Here is a 16608-nt window from a genome sequence, read left to right as displayed (position 1 = left end):
TGGTGAGGGATGGTAGAGCCTATTTATGCAATAACGAGTGAAAAACTATGTTTGTGAGATCAAGATTAAATTGTGTGAATTGTGCTTGAAGTGTACCAAATAAGTAATATGCCTAAAAGCTCACTTCATTAGACAGGGTAGATGTGGAAGGGTACGGCTTTAAGCGCCTCTGATCAAACTCTGCTTTAATTCGTCTTATTTTGGTTGTGGACAGTTAGAAGTCATGCTTATTGTAGGGTGGTGATTGTTGTGTGGGCAGCTAGTGAAGGGATGTTTGGTTGTATGAGGAATATATCCAGGGGAAATGAGTGGAATATAAACTATATTTTTGTGGGATACACAAACAGAATATATCAGACTAGATATTTATCATAAGATACAGGGTGTGTTTCTGTAAAAATCCACTGGATGGCGCTAAGTATGCACCAGAAGATCCCCCATCAGCTTTTTGTTACTATAGTTGGTCATTTCAGTAAAAACACATTCATTAACATCACAGTATGTTGTTGTTGACAAGTGTTGCTTGTCCACAAGCATTTCAATTTCATGAGCCTAAAAAGGACAGAGAGAGTTGTTGGGCTGTGGTCCGGTGGTCATGAACGAAGCTCAGCCAGATGAGAGGGGGGTCGGTGTGGGTCACCCCAGGTTAGCCAGGGTCATGGCTGTCACTCCATGGTGTTCGTTCTTCAGAGCTCAAACTCCCACTAACTCTACTCTCCATGGTTATGCTTTTGGGGGTATCTATCTTGGGTTTTGGGGGTATCTATCTTGGGTAAAGTCATACCACAGTACACCTTAGACCTGCTGTGGGAGGTGTGTTGCAACTTTTAAACAATGGGGTATAATCATCAAACTGTTTTTTAAAAGTATATATTGGAAACGTATATGTATGTATTGTTTGTATATTGTGCTTGACAATGCCTATTATATTGTATAAACCACATCACTGCTTCATATTAGCTTCTGATAGTAACAGCAACAGGCTTCCAGTATGTACAGTCCCATGTCTCTGAGGTCGTTGTGCTGGGTTGATGTGGGACAGAATGGTCAGGAAAGCTAGAACGTAAGCACAGTCTGTAGGTGATGCACTGCAGAGACAGCACGGGTGATGGACTGGAATGGATGGACACATCATTCCATACAGGCTCGTGTTGTTAACTGTCAAAGCCACAGATCGAGCCAAAGACAGGACCAGATATGAATTGTTCAGGGTTTATGAAGGACAAGCTTAGCTTCTTTTGATTCAACTTGCTTTGTGCTTCACCCTATTTTAATTGATCTCAACCTGGCTTTACTCACGCAATAACATGTATATCTGTACGTTCGCTTTTGAAAATCGTGGAATATGATCTTTATTAAATCACAATGAAGACAATCTGTGATATTGCTACTACACTCCATGAATGTTTTGGTGTATTTCATGTGAATGTGTGTGTGTAACTCCCAAGTAGTCTCAGTATTGGTTCTCAGTACTCTCCATGTTGTACTGTGCTGCCTGGAACATGTCACACCTTACTGTACCTATGCCAGATGTATTTACTGAGAGCAATTGAATAAAGTGTTGAAATGCGAGTCCTGCCATCTGACGTGTCATGCTACAGTCTAACACCATCACCATTAGCTAACCAACAAGAGCGTTGACTGACTTAGTGGTTTAGGTGGATTTTATTTATTTAAAGTGAGAACCATGGTTGTCTTCCCTACAGAAGAAGTACATTCATATTTTGTCATTTAGCACACTTTTATCTAGAGCGACTTTCAATTTGTGAGCTGGTGTTGGGGTTGAGTGCCTTGCTCAAGGGCACAACAGCAGGCGATGATTGATGGGAAATCACTTTGTCAAGCGGCCCGACCTCAAACCAGCGACCTTTCGGCCACTGGTCAGAGGCTCTAACCACTGGGCTAGCGAACGCTGACCTGACGACGGGTTTTCTAGGACAGCTTGGTTCCGAGTCCAGTGGAACCCCAGAACCTTGATGCTGACAGAACCTGAGAATGAGTTCAGCTACATAAACAGGGATGAGCAGCAGAATTGTTCATACAGTAAGGGAATGTTTTTGACATACATACACATTGATAGCAGTTGTGTGTTATGTTCTGAAACTTTTATTCAGTATCTCTATACACTGCGTGCGCAGTGCTTTGATTCCAAACCAAACCTGTTTTCCTTCACATCTAGTTCCTTCATCCCCATGTAGAGTATCCAGCAGACACCAGAACAACTCAACACAGAGAATTCTAGAATGTATTGAGGTTGGTAGTCACAGTATTTCACACACACACACACACTCTCTCTCAAACACACACAAGTACACCTGAATCAGGTACAGCAACGATCAGCCAGCCTGGGGGTGCCAGCAGAGCCTGTGTGTGTCGGAGTATCGAACCTGTTCCCCTCGTTGTCGAGTTTAGAGTCAGGTTGTCATTAGCGCACACAGACTACACACACACACCTTCCCAGCTGGAGACCTTTGCGTGCCTAAACAAGTGAAACACGTAGTAAATCTGAGGTACAACACATTAAATTAGCTTGATAAATTATCACCTTCAGTAAAGGTGTGAAATACAGCCTGTAGTTTTAAATGTAGCTTTATCTGTAGGTCTCAGTTCTGTGCATGCCTTTATGGGCCTGAATGAAAATAAAACATTATGCTGCCTACTGAACACTTTATTGCACCTGTATGATTGCCTGTCTGAAAAAATACCCTCTTCCCAAGATCTCTGGTGTTTTGCCGTTTTAAAAAGAGGCCAAAAAGAGAGGCCAAAAAGACCCTTAAAGGACAATGCTCGTTTTTGACAACCTGGACCTTATTTACGACATATTATAAGACGTTTGACTCACCGAGATCACTTTGGTGTAGTTCGGAGGCGTGTAGAAGAAATTTAAAATCCAGCGCGAGCCAGTATATCCATGTTATGGCGGTGGTCGGGGCACTTAGATTTTTAGAAACTGCATTCTAAGTGCCCCGACCACCGCCATTACATGGATATACTGGCTCGCGCTGGATTTTTAATTTCTTCTACACGCCTCCGAACTACACCAAAGTGATCTCGGTGAGTCAAATGTCTTATAATATGTCGTAAATAAGGTCCAGGTTGTCATAAACGAGCATTGTCCTTTACCTTCAGACCTTAACTGGCTTACCCTTTCTCCACTAATCCCACAGGGAGGGGAGCTGCGGTTTGATTTCCGACCAGCCGGTGGCCAGCGTGTTCCACATGAACATTCCAGAACATTCCCAGCTATCCAGGAGGAGGGAGTGACCATTTCCTGTGTGCTGCTGTATGAGCTGCTGGCTCTTGCATGGTTGTCTGACAGGTAAACTATTTGATTGTTTGAGATAAAAGTATGAAAATCACAGCTGTACCAGTCCAGGACAGCATTACAGGGTTAGGGTTATCATAGCGTCACTTCAGATTATAGTATGTGGAAATTGAGATTAACTGAGAGGGAATTAACTGTACCACACAGCAGGGGTTCTGGCTTAGCTTCTTAATGAACACTAAAATAAAGAATATATATTCCTAAAGCAAATCTATTTTGTAAATCTATTTCTCCGGCACTATTTTCTTGACGGCTTCTAGAATGTCTGCAGTCTCCACTTTGTTCCCAAACTCCTTCTCCCGGTGTTCTAGAAGAATCCCCTGAAAAACAGACAAAAGCCATTGATATTCATTTACAAACGGCTCAGTTGACTCAGGTTAACCCAGGAAGGAAGTTGCCGGCAGGGTCTATTCTCTACCTGACTTCCTGCTCCGATGACAAACACCCCTCCCAAGATGTATCCCTCGCCGTTCATGTTGCCCTGGTAACCAGACCTCCAGGCCCGCATAAAGTTTTGCCAAACGCCCAGACGGAGGAAGCCCACCGCCCCCATCTTCCTCTGGAGGGGGCCGTAGAAGCGTTGCTACGGAAACACACAGAAGACGTCGCCGCACGTTTACGCAGATGAAGATCATGTCGCGTCACAGAACCGTACAGTACCTACAGACGACTGGTACAGGTATTCCTCTGTGTATCTCAGTTGGGCGCGTCTCACCTGCTCGTCGACGTAGATCTCCCCGGAGAAGTGAGGTCTGAACTCCTGGAGCTCTGTGCCGATGTGCTCCTTCACCACGGCCACCAGGGGGACCCCAAGGGCCTCCAGCTGGGGCGCCAGAGAGGACAGCTCAGAGGCCTCCTACAGAGCAAGCACACACACAGAGAGGGAGAACATCACTCATTCAAACCTTGGTGTATACTGTGCCTGTACAGTAAGTCTGAACATTATGAGAGGAACATTAGCGGGCGAAGGGGGGGGGGGGGCGTCACCTCTCTGCACAAAAATCATCCGGGCCGTCGTACGGCCATGATCACCGCCCCGTTCTCCTCCCACAGACTCCTGGCTTTGATGGTCTTCTCCTCTGCAGGCCACAAACAACAAGCATCACCACACAGTCAACACACCACACCGTCAACACACCACACACACACCACACAGTCAACACACCACACAGTCAACACACCACACAGTCAACACACCACAGTCAACACAACACACAGTCAACACACCACACAGTCAACACACCACACAGCCAACACACCACACAGTCAACACACCACACAGCCAACACACCACACAGTCAACACACCACACAGTCAACACACCACACAGTCAACACACCACACAGTCAACACACCACACACACACCACACAGTCAACACACCACCCAGTCAACACACCACACAGTCAACACACCACACAGTCAACACACCACCCAGTCAACACACCACACAGTCAACACACCACACAGTCAACACACCACACAGTCAACACACCACACAGTCAACACACCACACAATCAACACACCACACAGTCAACACACCACACAATCAACACACCACACAGTCAACACACCACCCAGTCAACACACCACACAGTCAACACACCACACCGTCAACACACCACACACACACCCCACAGTCAACACACCACACAATCAACACACCACACAGTCAACACACCACCCAGTCAACACACCACACACTCAACACACCACACACACACCACACAGTCAACACACCACACAGTCAACACACCACACACACACCACACAGTCAACACACCACACCGCTGACCCAGAAACACACAGCTATTCTACAGTACAACAGTTAACCTGGAACAACAGAACTACAGTACAGTTTACCTAGCGTAGAACCAGTTAACTTACAGTAGAACCACCGTTTTCTTACAGTAGAACCACAGTCTATATAATACATCTATGCCTTTATTTCCATTAGGTAATTTGTAATTACCTACAGTAGAACCATAGTTAACCTACAGTAGAACCATAGTTAACCTACAGTAGAACCATAGTTAACCTACAGTAGAAACATAGTTAACCTACAGTAGAACCATAGTTAACCTACAGTAGAACCATAGTTAACCTACAGTAGAAACATAGTTAACCTACAGTAGAACCATAGTTAACCTACAGTAGAAACATAGTTAGAAATGTCTTTCATTTAGAGCAGTCCCTCTGAATAGAGAGGGTTTTCACTAGCAACACCCATACTGTTATCACACTACAAGTTTTATTAGTACACTCATATCTTTCACAAGGCCAACAGACACACGACAAGAGTGACCATAAAAGGGTGATGAATATTCATGACTGGTTGGTTTTCAGAGAAATGTTGGTTTAATCTGATCCTGTTAGCTGTTCCTAATTATAATGGTTGACCTCTGTGTATGGCTGTAGCTGTAGCTAACGGTGTCCCTCTTCCATAAACTTATGAGATAAAGATGACATTCCATGGCTGGTACACTCTGTGCCAAACACAATTGTTGTGGTTAGAGTTAGCTTATCTTGACCAAAGGCCACAGAAGAGACCAGAAAGACAGTCTTATCGGAGAAGAGACGAGGGGGGGGGGAGACACCCGAACCATAAGAACCGTGCTCGAGCTCTGATGCTTTGATTTGGGTCCAGACAGCATACAGAGAGGTCATCTGTACATTAGGACATGCCATCGTCTTTTGTATGTCAAACCTTCTGGAATAAACCACTTTGCTTGAGGCTCAAATCCCGTGTTGGAGAGATTCATTTGGGATACACCTGAAAAGGAGACACTGGACTGTGTGGTATTGTGAGATTGGGGGCCGTCTTTTATTTTCAACAAAACAACGCAGAGCTAAATAAGGACAATGACAAAAGACAACGAAAGTCAACAAGGGCCAGGGTTCAGTGTGTGTAGGCCCAGTGTACAGTGTGTAGGCTCAGTGTACAGTGTGTAGGCTCAGTGTACAGTGTGTAGGCCCAGTGTACAGTGTGTGTAGGCCCAGTGTACAGTGTGTGTAGGTCCAGTGTACAGTGTGTAGGCCCAGTGTACAGTGTGTGTAGGCCCAGTGTACAGTGTGTGTAGGCCCAGTGTACAGTGTGTGTAGGTCCAGTGTACAGTGTGTAGGCCCAGTGTACAGTGTGTGTAGGCTCAGTGTACAGTGTGTGTAGGTCTAGTGTTCAGTGTGTGTAGGCCCAGTGTACAGTGTGTGTAGGTCTAGTGTTCAGTGTGTGTAGGCCCAGTGTACAGTGTGTGTAGGTCTAGTGTTCAGTGTGTGTAGGCTCAGTGTACAGTGTGTGTAGGCCCAGTGTACAGTGTGTGTAGGTCTAGTGTTCAGTGTGTGTAGGTCTAGTGTACAGTGTGTGTAGGCCCAGTGTACAGTGTGTGTAGGCCGAGTGTACAGTGTGTGTAGGCCCAGTGTACAGTGTGTGTAGGTCTAGTGTTCAGTGTGTGTAGGTCTAGTGTACAGTGTGTGTAGGCCGAGTGTACAGTGTGTGTAGGCTCAGTGTACAGTGTGTGTAGGCCGAGTGTACAGTGTGTGTAGGCTCAGTGTACAGTGTGTGTAGGTCCAGTGTACAGTGTGTGTAGGCCCAGTGTACAGTGTGTCCAGTGTACAGTGTGTGTAGGCCCAGTGTACAGTGTGTCCAGTGTACAGTGCTGCATTCACTCAGTCCTGTAGGAACACGTACACTACAGTACCATGCCATCATGGTAGTATAAAGAAACCTTCTCATTGGCTGATGCAAGTGCTCACATAATGTTACCTCTTCTCCACATGTGTAAACACACAGTCACAGGCTGACTGGACTAGCCTGGTAATGTAAGGAGGAGAAGTGCTAGATGATCTGGTGATGAAGATAGGCCATGGATGCTCACTCACCATCTCCAGTGGACCTCAGGTCTGCATCCTGCAGGTGCTCCAGGGACGCCTGGGCAGCTTTGGGTAGACACAGGTCAGTGTTGGCCAGGAAGATCCCAGCGAGGGCGGCCCCCACCGCGCCCAGACCCAGAGACCACATTCCCATTCCACACAGGCCGGGGGATGACTCTGCAACACATGGGATTACACACATGAATACATTACAAAGAAGAATCCGATTGAATTAAAAAGGCTTAAGTGACATTTTGACTACAGTAAATGTAATACTTAGTTAAGTTATATTAGTATTATAGTTTTTGGGAAAATGATCTTTTGAATTCCATGAAGCCTAATCTCTATAAAAGTATAGACTGCTCAAATATTGTTTTTAATTAAATAAATATACAATGAAATGTTTGTTTTTGCTCTCCTGTAAAATTCTGCAAATGTCACTTACGCCCCTTTTGCGCCAAGCCCTCGATAATATCTCTCACAAAGAAACAACACGAATGTCACGGAATTCTACAAGAATGCAAGATATGTAGAGAGAGGAGTCAGGAATGCAAGAGAGGAATCAGAACAACTGGCTCGGGCAAGATGGAGGTTTAGGCAGTGTTTTTTGCAAAATGGCACTGAGGCCTTTAATTTCTTGAAATGAGACTACAGTAGCTAGTAAGAACACAGGTAGGCTATGAGCCTACCAGTAGGTGGGAGAGTCCATCACAGCTCTACGGGGGCAGAGACACTATGGAATGCTTCTTGCCTGGGGGGGGGTCATTGGGGACGGGGCTGGCTGTGGCTGTGCTTTGGTGGAGGGAAGCAGTGTGGGTTCTCAGAGGAGTGGGGGCTCTGTCTGGGGAGGGCTGGCTGTTCAGAGTGGCGCCCCCCAGTGTCAGCGCAGAGCGGTTGGGGGTCAGCCTCCACCTGGCCAGCAGGGCTGCAGCCGAACGCCTGGACAGCGCCAGACCCAGGCCCATGACTGACGTCTGGCTACTAGAGCTGACCGACTCTGACCCGGCTTATAACGCACCTCCACACACACTCTGGAAAGACAGCAACAAGAAAGGTCTTCACCACATGTACATTCCTCCATACCTGGAAGCATGCCACTAAACCAGCTTACTGACAAATCAACACCTGCTCTCACTTGTCAGCTGTCTCTATTGTCATTGTCTATTGTGTTAGTTTAGTGATGCTGTTCTCATGGATACGCCTACGTTACAGGCGTGGTGAGGGGTTCTTTTAATAGAAACCATTGGGTGACTGCATTCAAACTTTAAAGGTTAAGCAGATTTCCAGTTAATAGTTTTAGGGGGGAATTCATATCGAGGCTGAAGAAGGAAAGAATACTAGATGATCTGTGCGCTGAGAATCAGCACCAAATTTGCTGTGCTATACTGTACGTTGTTCATTAGGGTGAGGCAAGTGATATCTCTTACACACACTCATGCATGCCCATGCACAAGCACACACACACACACACACACACACACACACACACACACACACACACACACACACACACCACACACACCCGTTGTGTGGCTCACTGCTTTATCTAGCCAACAGGTTATTGGCCATGACTGATAGTCTGAGCAAAACCTGTTTCCACAGTCAGATCATTAACTCCAGACAAATAAATGAAGGTTATTGTAAGTCACTTTGGATAAAAGTGTCTACTAAAATAGAAAAACATGAAGAATGTGTTGTATGATTGAGCCCTGGCTTGGAGACACTGAATAAATAAACAAGCCAACACACACTTCAACACACACAACTGCCTCCACTCTAATCTTGGAGGCCAAGATATATTTAGATATACTTATATATAAGTAGCCTATTTATTCTTGTTAGAAAGATATGCCAATATATTAGTTCCACGCAGAATACAGCACAGAGCATAATTTAGACTAAGAGCATCCTAACAGCAGCTGCTCAAAAGAGACCATGTTTTAGTTAGTGATGTGGATACAAGACCAAAAACACATTCACAAACAGTAGCTTAACATACTAGAAGCATATTCCTACTCCTCTGTGACTGCGCTAGTGTGCTGGATGGACTTCCCGGTCCGATCTGGAATGACAGGCTGATACAGACATACTAGGCTGATACAGACATACTAGGCTGATACAGACATACTAGGCTGATACAGACATACTAGGCTGATACAGACATACTAGGCTGTCTGCCAGGGGAATCGAGGGATTGCCAAGGTAATGTGAGACTCAGGTGAGCTGGGTGCCACATCTACAACCAGACTGCATAAGCAAATACCCACAGTATTTAGTGAGGTGATCCATGCATAGACAGCTTGTCACAGAATGAACAAGGACAACATCAATGAACAAGGACAACATCAAATCTGTAGGCTACTGGGCCGATCTACTCATATCTATGGATCTAACCTGATTCTAGTGGCAGTGCAAGCCAAGCATTTACTAACGGTCATCACAATCTTTCTACTGTCTGAAGCTACACGGTATTGAAGCAGCAGCATGCTGTGTTAATGTCAGTGAGTTAGAAATATACAAAATGATCAAATATTTCAAGTTAGCTCATAGAAATACTCACATAACGTAAACACAGGAACGCAGAAAGACACACGACTCCTTTCAATGAGCAAGCTACTGTCTGCACTGAGCGCAGGCGCATCAAGTGATCCCAGATAAGTGGATTACGCATCGCAGGAGAATGCAGATGCACCAGAAATACAGATATCCTACTGTAGGTGCATAGACATATATAGATATGGATGGATGGATGGATGGATAGATAGATAGATAGATAGATAGATAGATACTACACAAACAGTACTTTGCATACCAAGCATAGAAACTAGGCATTACAACTGGGAAACAGGTTGACTGATGCAAACATACCTATATACCTATCTGGCTGTGGCTTTATTTTTTATTTTGTGTGTGTGGGGGGGGTATTAGATAATTGCCATATTTTAAAAGATGCTTGGCAGAATACAAAAATATATAAATAAATAAAAACACTTCAGACGAGATCACTTTTGTCGAATTTGAACATTTATTATACAAGCGGCATAATACATGCATATGAATTTTTGGCGGTGTGCTCTGTCCTGGGGGCCCCCTGCCTTCCACCGGCGTGGAGCGCGTTAGCAGGGGGAGGCAATCTGGTGTTCCCCCCCTCTGGGCCAAGCCCTTGGCCCAGAGAGCCATGAAGGGGGAACGGCATCCTGCCTCAATGACGATCAGAGTGGGCCGCGATCGGGAAGACGCTCGGAGGTAACTCAGCCCACTAAGACCGTCAAAGAGTGCCACAGGAGGACTGCTGTACATTATAGTCCCTGGTCCCCACGGGCCGACGCTCGTGGGTTCCGCGGGAGATACAGCCTCGTGTCTCTGCGTCCATGGCGCCGCCACGGAAAGCCACAGAGACAAGCTTGCGGCTACTCTGGCATCCACCGGCCGACGCTGGTGGAATACCTGCAAACTACCCCCAAGAACACACCAGCAACTCCGCGGCCCGCATGCGCAGAAGGGTTGACGGAGAGCGCTCTGACTGATGTCAGACAACATTTAATAGTGCACCAGCCACATGACCACCTGAAAACGCAGTATCCCCCCAACCCCAAAGTCACAGTCCACTCATAGCCCTCTGGGCATCCAGAATGTCCTGGACTCCAGGCCGTAGGTAGCGTTCATAAGCGGATGAGGACCATCGGCCCATGGACTTCAGGGTAGACACCGGGGCGATGGCGGCGGCGGTGGTTGCCGCACCTATACGGAGGGAGGGTGCGGTGTACCGGTCCGGTGGGAGCCCGCACGCCTGGCAGAGGGTGCGGAGTCTGGCGGCAAACCAGGCTCCGGACATGGGCTTTGCCTCTCTTGCTATGAAGAGGGGCTCCTCCTCACCGGCCTGGGGTCTGCTCGTCAGGTAGGAGCTCATGGAGGACAGAGGACAAAACAAGGTGTTATTGGCCGATAAATAAACGGTCACGCCGGCACCAGCTCTGTCCGCCTTTGAATGCTTCAGGTGCAGGACAAAATAGCGCGCGTGCAACGTGACATCTGCCCGAGTGAGGTCGTGCGCCGGGTCGAATGACGATGTGCGTGTAGAATATTCACCGACCCTCAGGAACCCATAGAAAGCCGTGAGAATGACTGTTTCCAACAGTAAATCTGAGTGACTATCAAAACACCCCTGCCTCAACCGTGCGATTAACCTATGAACGAGTGAAGGAGTGAAGGGAAGACGTTTATCTTTGCCTTGGGGATGCTCTTTCGCGATGCCATGAAGAAGGAGCTGGATGGATGGGTTCCCCAGCAGAGAAACGGTGGAGGGGTCCAGGCATCGCATGTGAAATTGAACACCTGCAACAACACTCTTAACCGACTGAGGCCGCAGCCGCCTAGACTCGACACAATGAACTATAAATGCTGATATTATAGAAATATTCACAGGCATGACGTTTGTATTGAATGTGGAGCAGAACGTAGTGAAGTGAGACCATGCAGAGTCGTATTGTTTTAATGTGGTCTTGGCTAGACCGGCCCTCATGTATCGGGAGGCGGATGACAGGAGGGGCATCAGGGCTTCATTCAGTCCAGGACCGTCTGCCGAAAAGGAGGGCAGACCAGGCCGGACGGGGCCGCATCCGGGCATAAACTGCGGAATTTCTGCAAATTAAACCGGGACAGCGAGTCAGCGATTTGATTGTCGAGGCCGGGGATGTGCACGGCGCGGAAAACGAAGTTCCCCTGCACGGACAGCCACGTGAGCAGGACTGGACTGGGTGAATATTTCCTACCGGGAAATGTAGCCCCAGTCGGCCCACTAGCCGAGCCGACGCGGTGAGATGGAACACCTTCAGTTTCGTTTTGTTGACGGGGGGGGGGGGGCTGCTGCGCGATTTGTTGACGGGGGGGGGGGGGGGGGGGGGGGGAGGTGCTGTTGCGCGATTTGTTGACGGGGGGGGGGGTGCTGCTGCGCGATTTGTTGACGGGGGGGGGGGGGGGGGTGTTGCTGCGGCTCTCTAACGGCCCACGCAAATGACACCTGAAACTAACAGAGGGAGGGGTGGGGCCTACATATGATTGGGCCAGCCCAGTGTCAGTATAGAAAATGGACCAATGGGCCGCTGTCCCTGCTCTATGGGCCGTTCGTTAGCTCGTTTTTTTAGATCGGCCCACAAGTAGGTCCGGCCCACCGGCATTTGCCCGGTACGCCACATGGCCAGTCCAGCCCTGCACGTGAGGCGGCGTATGAATTTGTTAATGAACGGAACGTTCGAACGGCCATTGTTAATTATGGTTACTGTGGCCTCGTTGTCGCAGAAGAATAAAATACGTTTCCTAGACCACTGAGGTCCCCACAATAATGTAGCGACTACTATGGGATACAGCACCATGAGCGCCGTGGAGCTGGCTTGGTTAGTCTGTGAGGTCAGTTCGGCAGGCCAAGCGCTAGAAAACCAGTTAATACCGAATATGCCCCCAAAACCCACCGAAGGCGCAGCATCAGTAAACAGCCGGAGGGACGCCGAAGAGTCATAGCCGTCGTTGTAGAAAAACGAAACGCCGTTCCAACCGTCGCACAACTGGGACCAAAACCGGAGGTCCGAACGACAGCCCTCGTCTAAGCAGACCGGGTCCTGCAACCGCACGACGGACCGGGCCAGCTCGAGCAGCCGGGAAACGAATGAGCGGCCCTGCGGGATGACGCGCATCGCGAAGTTCAGATGCCCGAGCAGTGAGAGCAATTCCCGTTTAGTAAAAATAAAACGCTCGCGCGCTTCACGCATGACGCACCGAACCCGATCCAGCTTATCGAGGGGCAGAGATGCTTGCATTTTCACGCTATCCAGGAGGATGCCGAGAAACTCGAGCTGCGTGAGCGGGCCGATAGTCTTCTCGTCGGACAGAGGGACGCCCAGCTGGGAGAAAACGCCACGCAGGGCCGTGATACAGTGGCCCGGGTCGGCAGAGGGATAATCGACAAGCAAAAAATCGTCCAGCAGGTGGACAACGAACGGTAGACGGCAGTTATTCAGTAGGATCCAGCACAACGCCTCAGCGAGCGAGTCGAAAATCTTGGGGCTGCTCCGACAGCCAAAAGCCAGCCGAACCGAAAAATACATCAGGCCGCGCCACCGGACGCCGAACAAATGCCACTGCGACGGATGGAGGGGCATCACTTTGAACGCGTCCGTGATGTCTGCCTTAGACAGCCACGCACCTCGACCGGCCGCTGTAATCAGCTTGATCGCGTGATCGACCGACGCGTAGCAGAGGGAAAAAGAAGGCAGGGGTATTAGGCTGTTAATGCTGGGAACCACGTCGTCGTGGGGGGCAGAAAGGTCGATAATCAACCGCTTTTTACCCGAGTACTTACGAGTCGCAACGCCGATTGGACTAAAGCGCGCGATAGAAAACGGAGACGAGCTATACGGACCGATCATGAAGCCCTTCCTGACCTCCTTCTCCAGCAGCGCGTCCACCACCCCAGGCTCCTGAACAGCAGACAACAGATTGTTACATGTGTGGGAAACAACAGGCAGCCAGGCTAACCCCGCCATAAAACCATGCACCAGTCCAGACAGCAAATAACCGACAAAACAACGATTTGGATGCTTGGACAACGCCCTCCCCAGCTCGGGGACGTTGATGGGAGTGGAAGGTTTTATTCCCGTTTCGGCCGTTTCGGAGCAGCCCGCCCGGGACGAGCCCGCCGTGGGCACACGGACTTCGGATGCCCGTCTCCGCAGTAACTGCAACAATGCATGTACCGACAATTAGGATATGAGCACACATTCTCATTAAAATTGTGGCACAACGGCGTTACTGCCGGGCGAGGCACTACCTGCGCCGACGCCTTCGACCCAGCAGCGGACGTGGGCACGGACCTGGGGCACATCGAGGGGGCATGCGAAAAGATCCGCAAACAGCGCACGAGAGGGCCGGGCGGCTAGTGAAATGGCGGCTAACCAGCGCCAAGTCCAGCACGGACCAGTCCAGTCGCTGGTTGAAGCGCTGAAGGAACATCGCAGCTTTAGATGAGAACGAGCGATGGTACTCGTAAAACAGCGTACCCCCATAACACATGCACAAATCGGCCAACACAGATATATACGTGTCGAGCTCCGCCCGCCGATCAGGGTACACCTCGCACAAAATATCCCTGTAAACCCCGAAAGCGATGACGAACTCGGGGAACGTGAGGGACCGAGACAACCGGGGGTCACTGTCTTTTAGAGTCACGGACACGTCCCCGCAATCGACCACCCGCCTGTCGACAGCCTCAGAGATGAGAAGGATCCTCACTAAATTGATGTCGTTACCTGCGAGGATCTGGCTGCGCAGCGAGGGAGACACTGCGGCAGCCGGAGGGAAGAACGGGACACCCACGGCCACGGGAACAGCAGTCCCCAGCGATCTCAGGGGAAGGAAAAACCCCTGGTCGGCCACGGGACCGGCACCCGCCGAGGCAGCAGTCACGGACAGCGGAAACACGGGTGGGGCAGCAACGGCAGCAGCAGGCAGCGCGGGACGAGCCGCCGGCAACGGGCGGGATTCCAGGGCCAGGATCCGAGAATCCATTGAAGTCAGCGAAGACTGGATAGCCAGCAAAGCAGACAGCACCGGATCGGCCGCGGGCCCAGCCGGGCCAGCGGGAACAGCGGTCGGCGGCATCGGCGCGGACCCTCTCGAAGGCGCAGGCGGAGAATCCGAGGACAACACGGGATAATCCTCCGGATCCCGGGAGTTCTTCCTCTTCTGAGTGGCCTTCCTGGGCACGGAGGCGGGGGCGGGGTCATCGACCGTGAACAAAAGCGCGAGCAGCTGCTCCCGGGAAGCACCCCCGGGAACGGAGACACCGTTACGGAATAGAACCTCCAGCACAGTAGTCAGAGGCCAGCCCTCCGCGCCGGGAAAGAGCGAGGGCCGGCCGGCTAGCCGACGGCTCCGGCGGACGCCTGCGGACGCGCCCCCGGACGGGCCCACGTCCGGGAGGGAATCAACGTCGGAATCCGGCCGACCACCGACCCCGCCGAACGAATCCCCGAAACCATGGACCGGAGAAGACATCGCGGGCAGAAAGGTAAGGCAAGCAAAAAACACGGAAACACAGCCGAACAGCAAAGAACGAGCGAAGGGCATGAGCAGCAATAGCGAGCATGCAATGTACGACCAGCAGTAAAGGTAAGCGCTAGCAATAGCGAGCATGCAATGTACGACAGCAGTAAAGCAAGCGCGAACAATGACATGTTTTGACAGCTTAAATACATGCGCTCTAGTGAGCTGACCAATGCTATGACAGCTACAGTCAGCTGGTGCTGCGTCATGCGTGACAGATTAACCTCTGCTGACCCCCGGCTGTGACGTACGTGCCTCGGCTGAATTTGCGTCGGAGACTTCATTGTTTCATGTTATGTGAAGTGTAAGTGACTAAGAGCATAGCCTAGCGCTAAAGACAAAGGCAGAGTAACAAACTAAAAATACAAGGGATCCTGGTAATACCGGTAATACTTCTTTAAGAGGTGAGTTTTGAGCCTGTGGCAAAAGATGGGCAGTGACACTGCTGTCCTGACGTCAGTGGGAAGTTCATGACACCACTGCGGGGCCAGGACAGAGAAGATCTGTGACTGCATTGATCGACCGCAGGGGCCTCGGAGTGACGGGGCAAGCAGCCGCCACACAGAGTGTAGTAGTCGGGAGGGGGTGTAGGGCTTGACCATGGCTTGGAGGTAGGAGGGAGCTGCTCCTTTCATTGCCCTGTAGGCTAGTACCAGAGTTTTAAACTGGACGTGAGCTGCTACAGCGAGCCAGTGTAGAAAACAGAGAAGGGAAGTTGTGTGGGAGAACTTGGGATGGTTGAACACCAGGCGAGCAGCAGCTTTCTAAGTTCCAGGGGTTTAATGGCTGTCACCGGGGCCCCGGCAAGGAGGGAATTGCAGTAATAGTCTAAGCGGGAGATGACAAGGGCCTGGATGAGCACCTGTGCCATTTCGTCAGTGAGGAAAAAGGCGAATCGTCCTGATGTTGAAATAGATTACAAGATGACTGGCAGTAGAAGAACATACTCATTTATTCAGTTTTCACACATATAGCAGAAACAAAAATAAACAAAAAGTTCAACAAATTATGTGAAAAGACCAATAAAAGTGCAAATCCTCTTAGTAGTAAATGGACTGCACTTATAACACTGCACTTGTGGATGATGTCCACAGTAGAGGGGTGTCGCTGCGTGACAGTGGACAGCTCGGAGAGCGCTTGCTTGGGTCGTTGCCGGGCGAAGTCGGGTGCCGAGGCTTTGGTCACTCACTACAGTGAACATGCAAACTCCTTGGAGTAAAAGGACTGCAGTCTAGGAGAGCCACCAAGAACATCCTGGAGGCCACAGAAGAGGGCGGCTGTAGCTCAGTTGGTAGAGCGGGTCGTTCAATGATCGAAGG

The 16608-nt window shown here is 49.7% G+C and overlaps 1 protein-coding gene across 1 annotated transcript; it reads right to left on the bottom strand.

The window, feature by feature from the left end:
- Positions 1-2966: 2966 nt before the first annotated feature.
- selenou1a (selenoprotein U 1a) lies at positions 2967-9878 on the bottom strand. The gene is made up of 6 exons (XM_084458519.1): positions 9753-9878; positions 7202-7369; positions 4313-4404; positions 4041-4181; positions 3744-3908; positions 2967-3645 (listed from the first exon to the last, which is right to left on the bottom strand). Exons 2-6 carry the CDS (start codon positions 7344-7346, stop codon positions 3550-3552), a joined length of 639 nt encoding a protein of 212 aa, XP_084314645.1. The 5' UTR covers positions 7347-7369; positions 9753-9878; the 3' UTR covers positions 2967-3549.
- Positions 9879-16608: the final 6730 nt, after the last annotated feature.

Source organism: Borostomias antarcticus (genome assembly GCF_949987555.1).
Source record: "Borostomias antarcticus genome assembly, chromosome: 25".
In the NCBI taxonomy this organism is placed as follows: Eukaryota; Metazoa; Chordata; class Actinopteri; order Stomiiformes; family Stomiidae; genus Borostomias; species Borostomias antarcticus.
The sequence above is the reverse complement of the archived record's forward strand: the minus strand, read 5'-3'. Positions and strand labels throughout refer to the sequence as shown.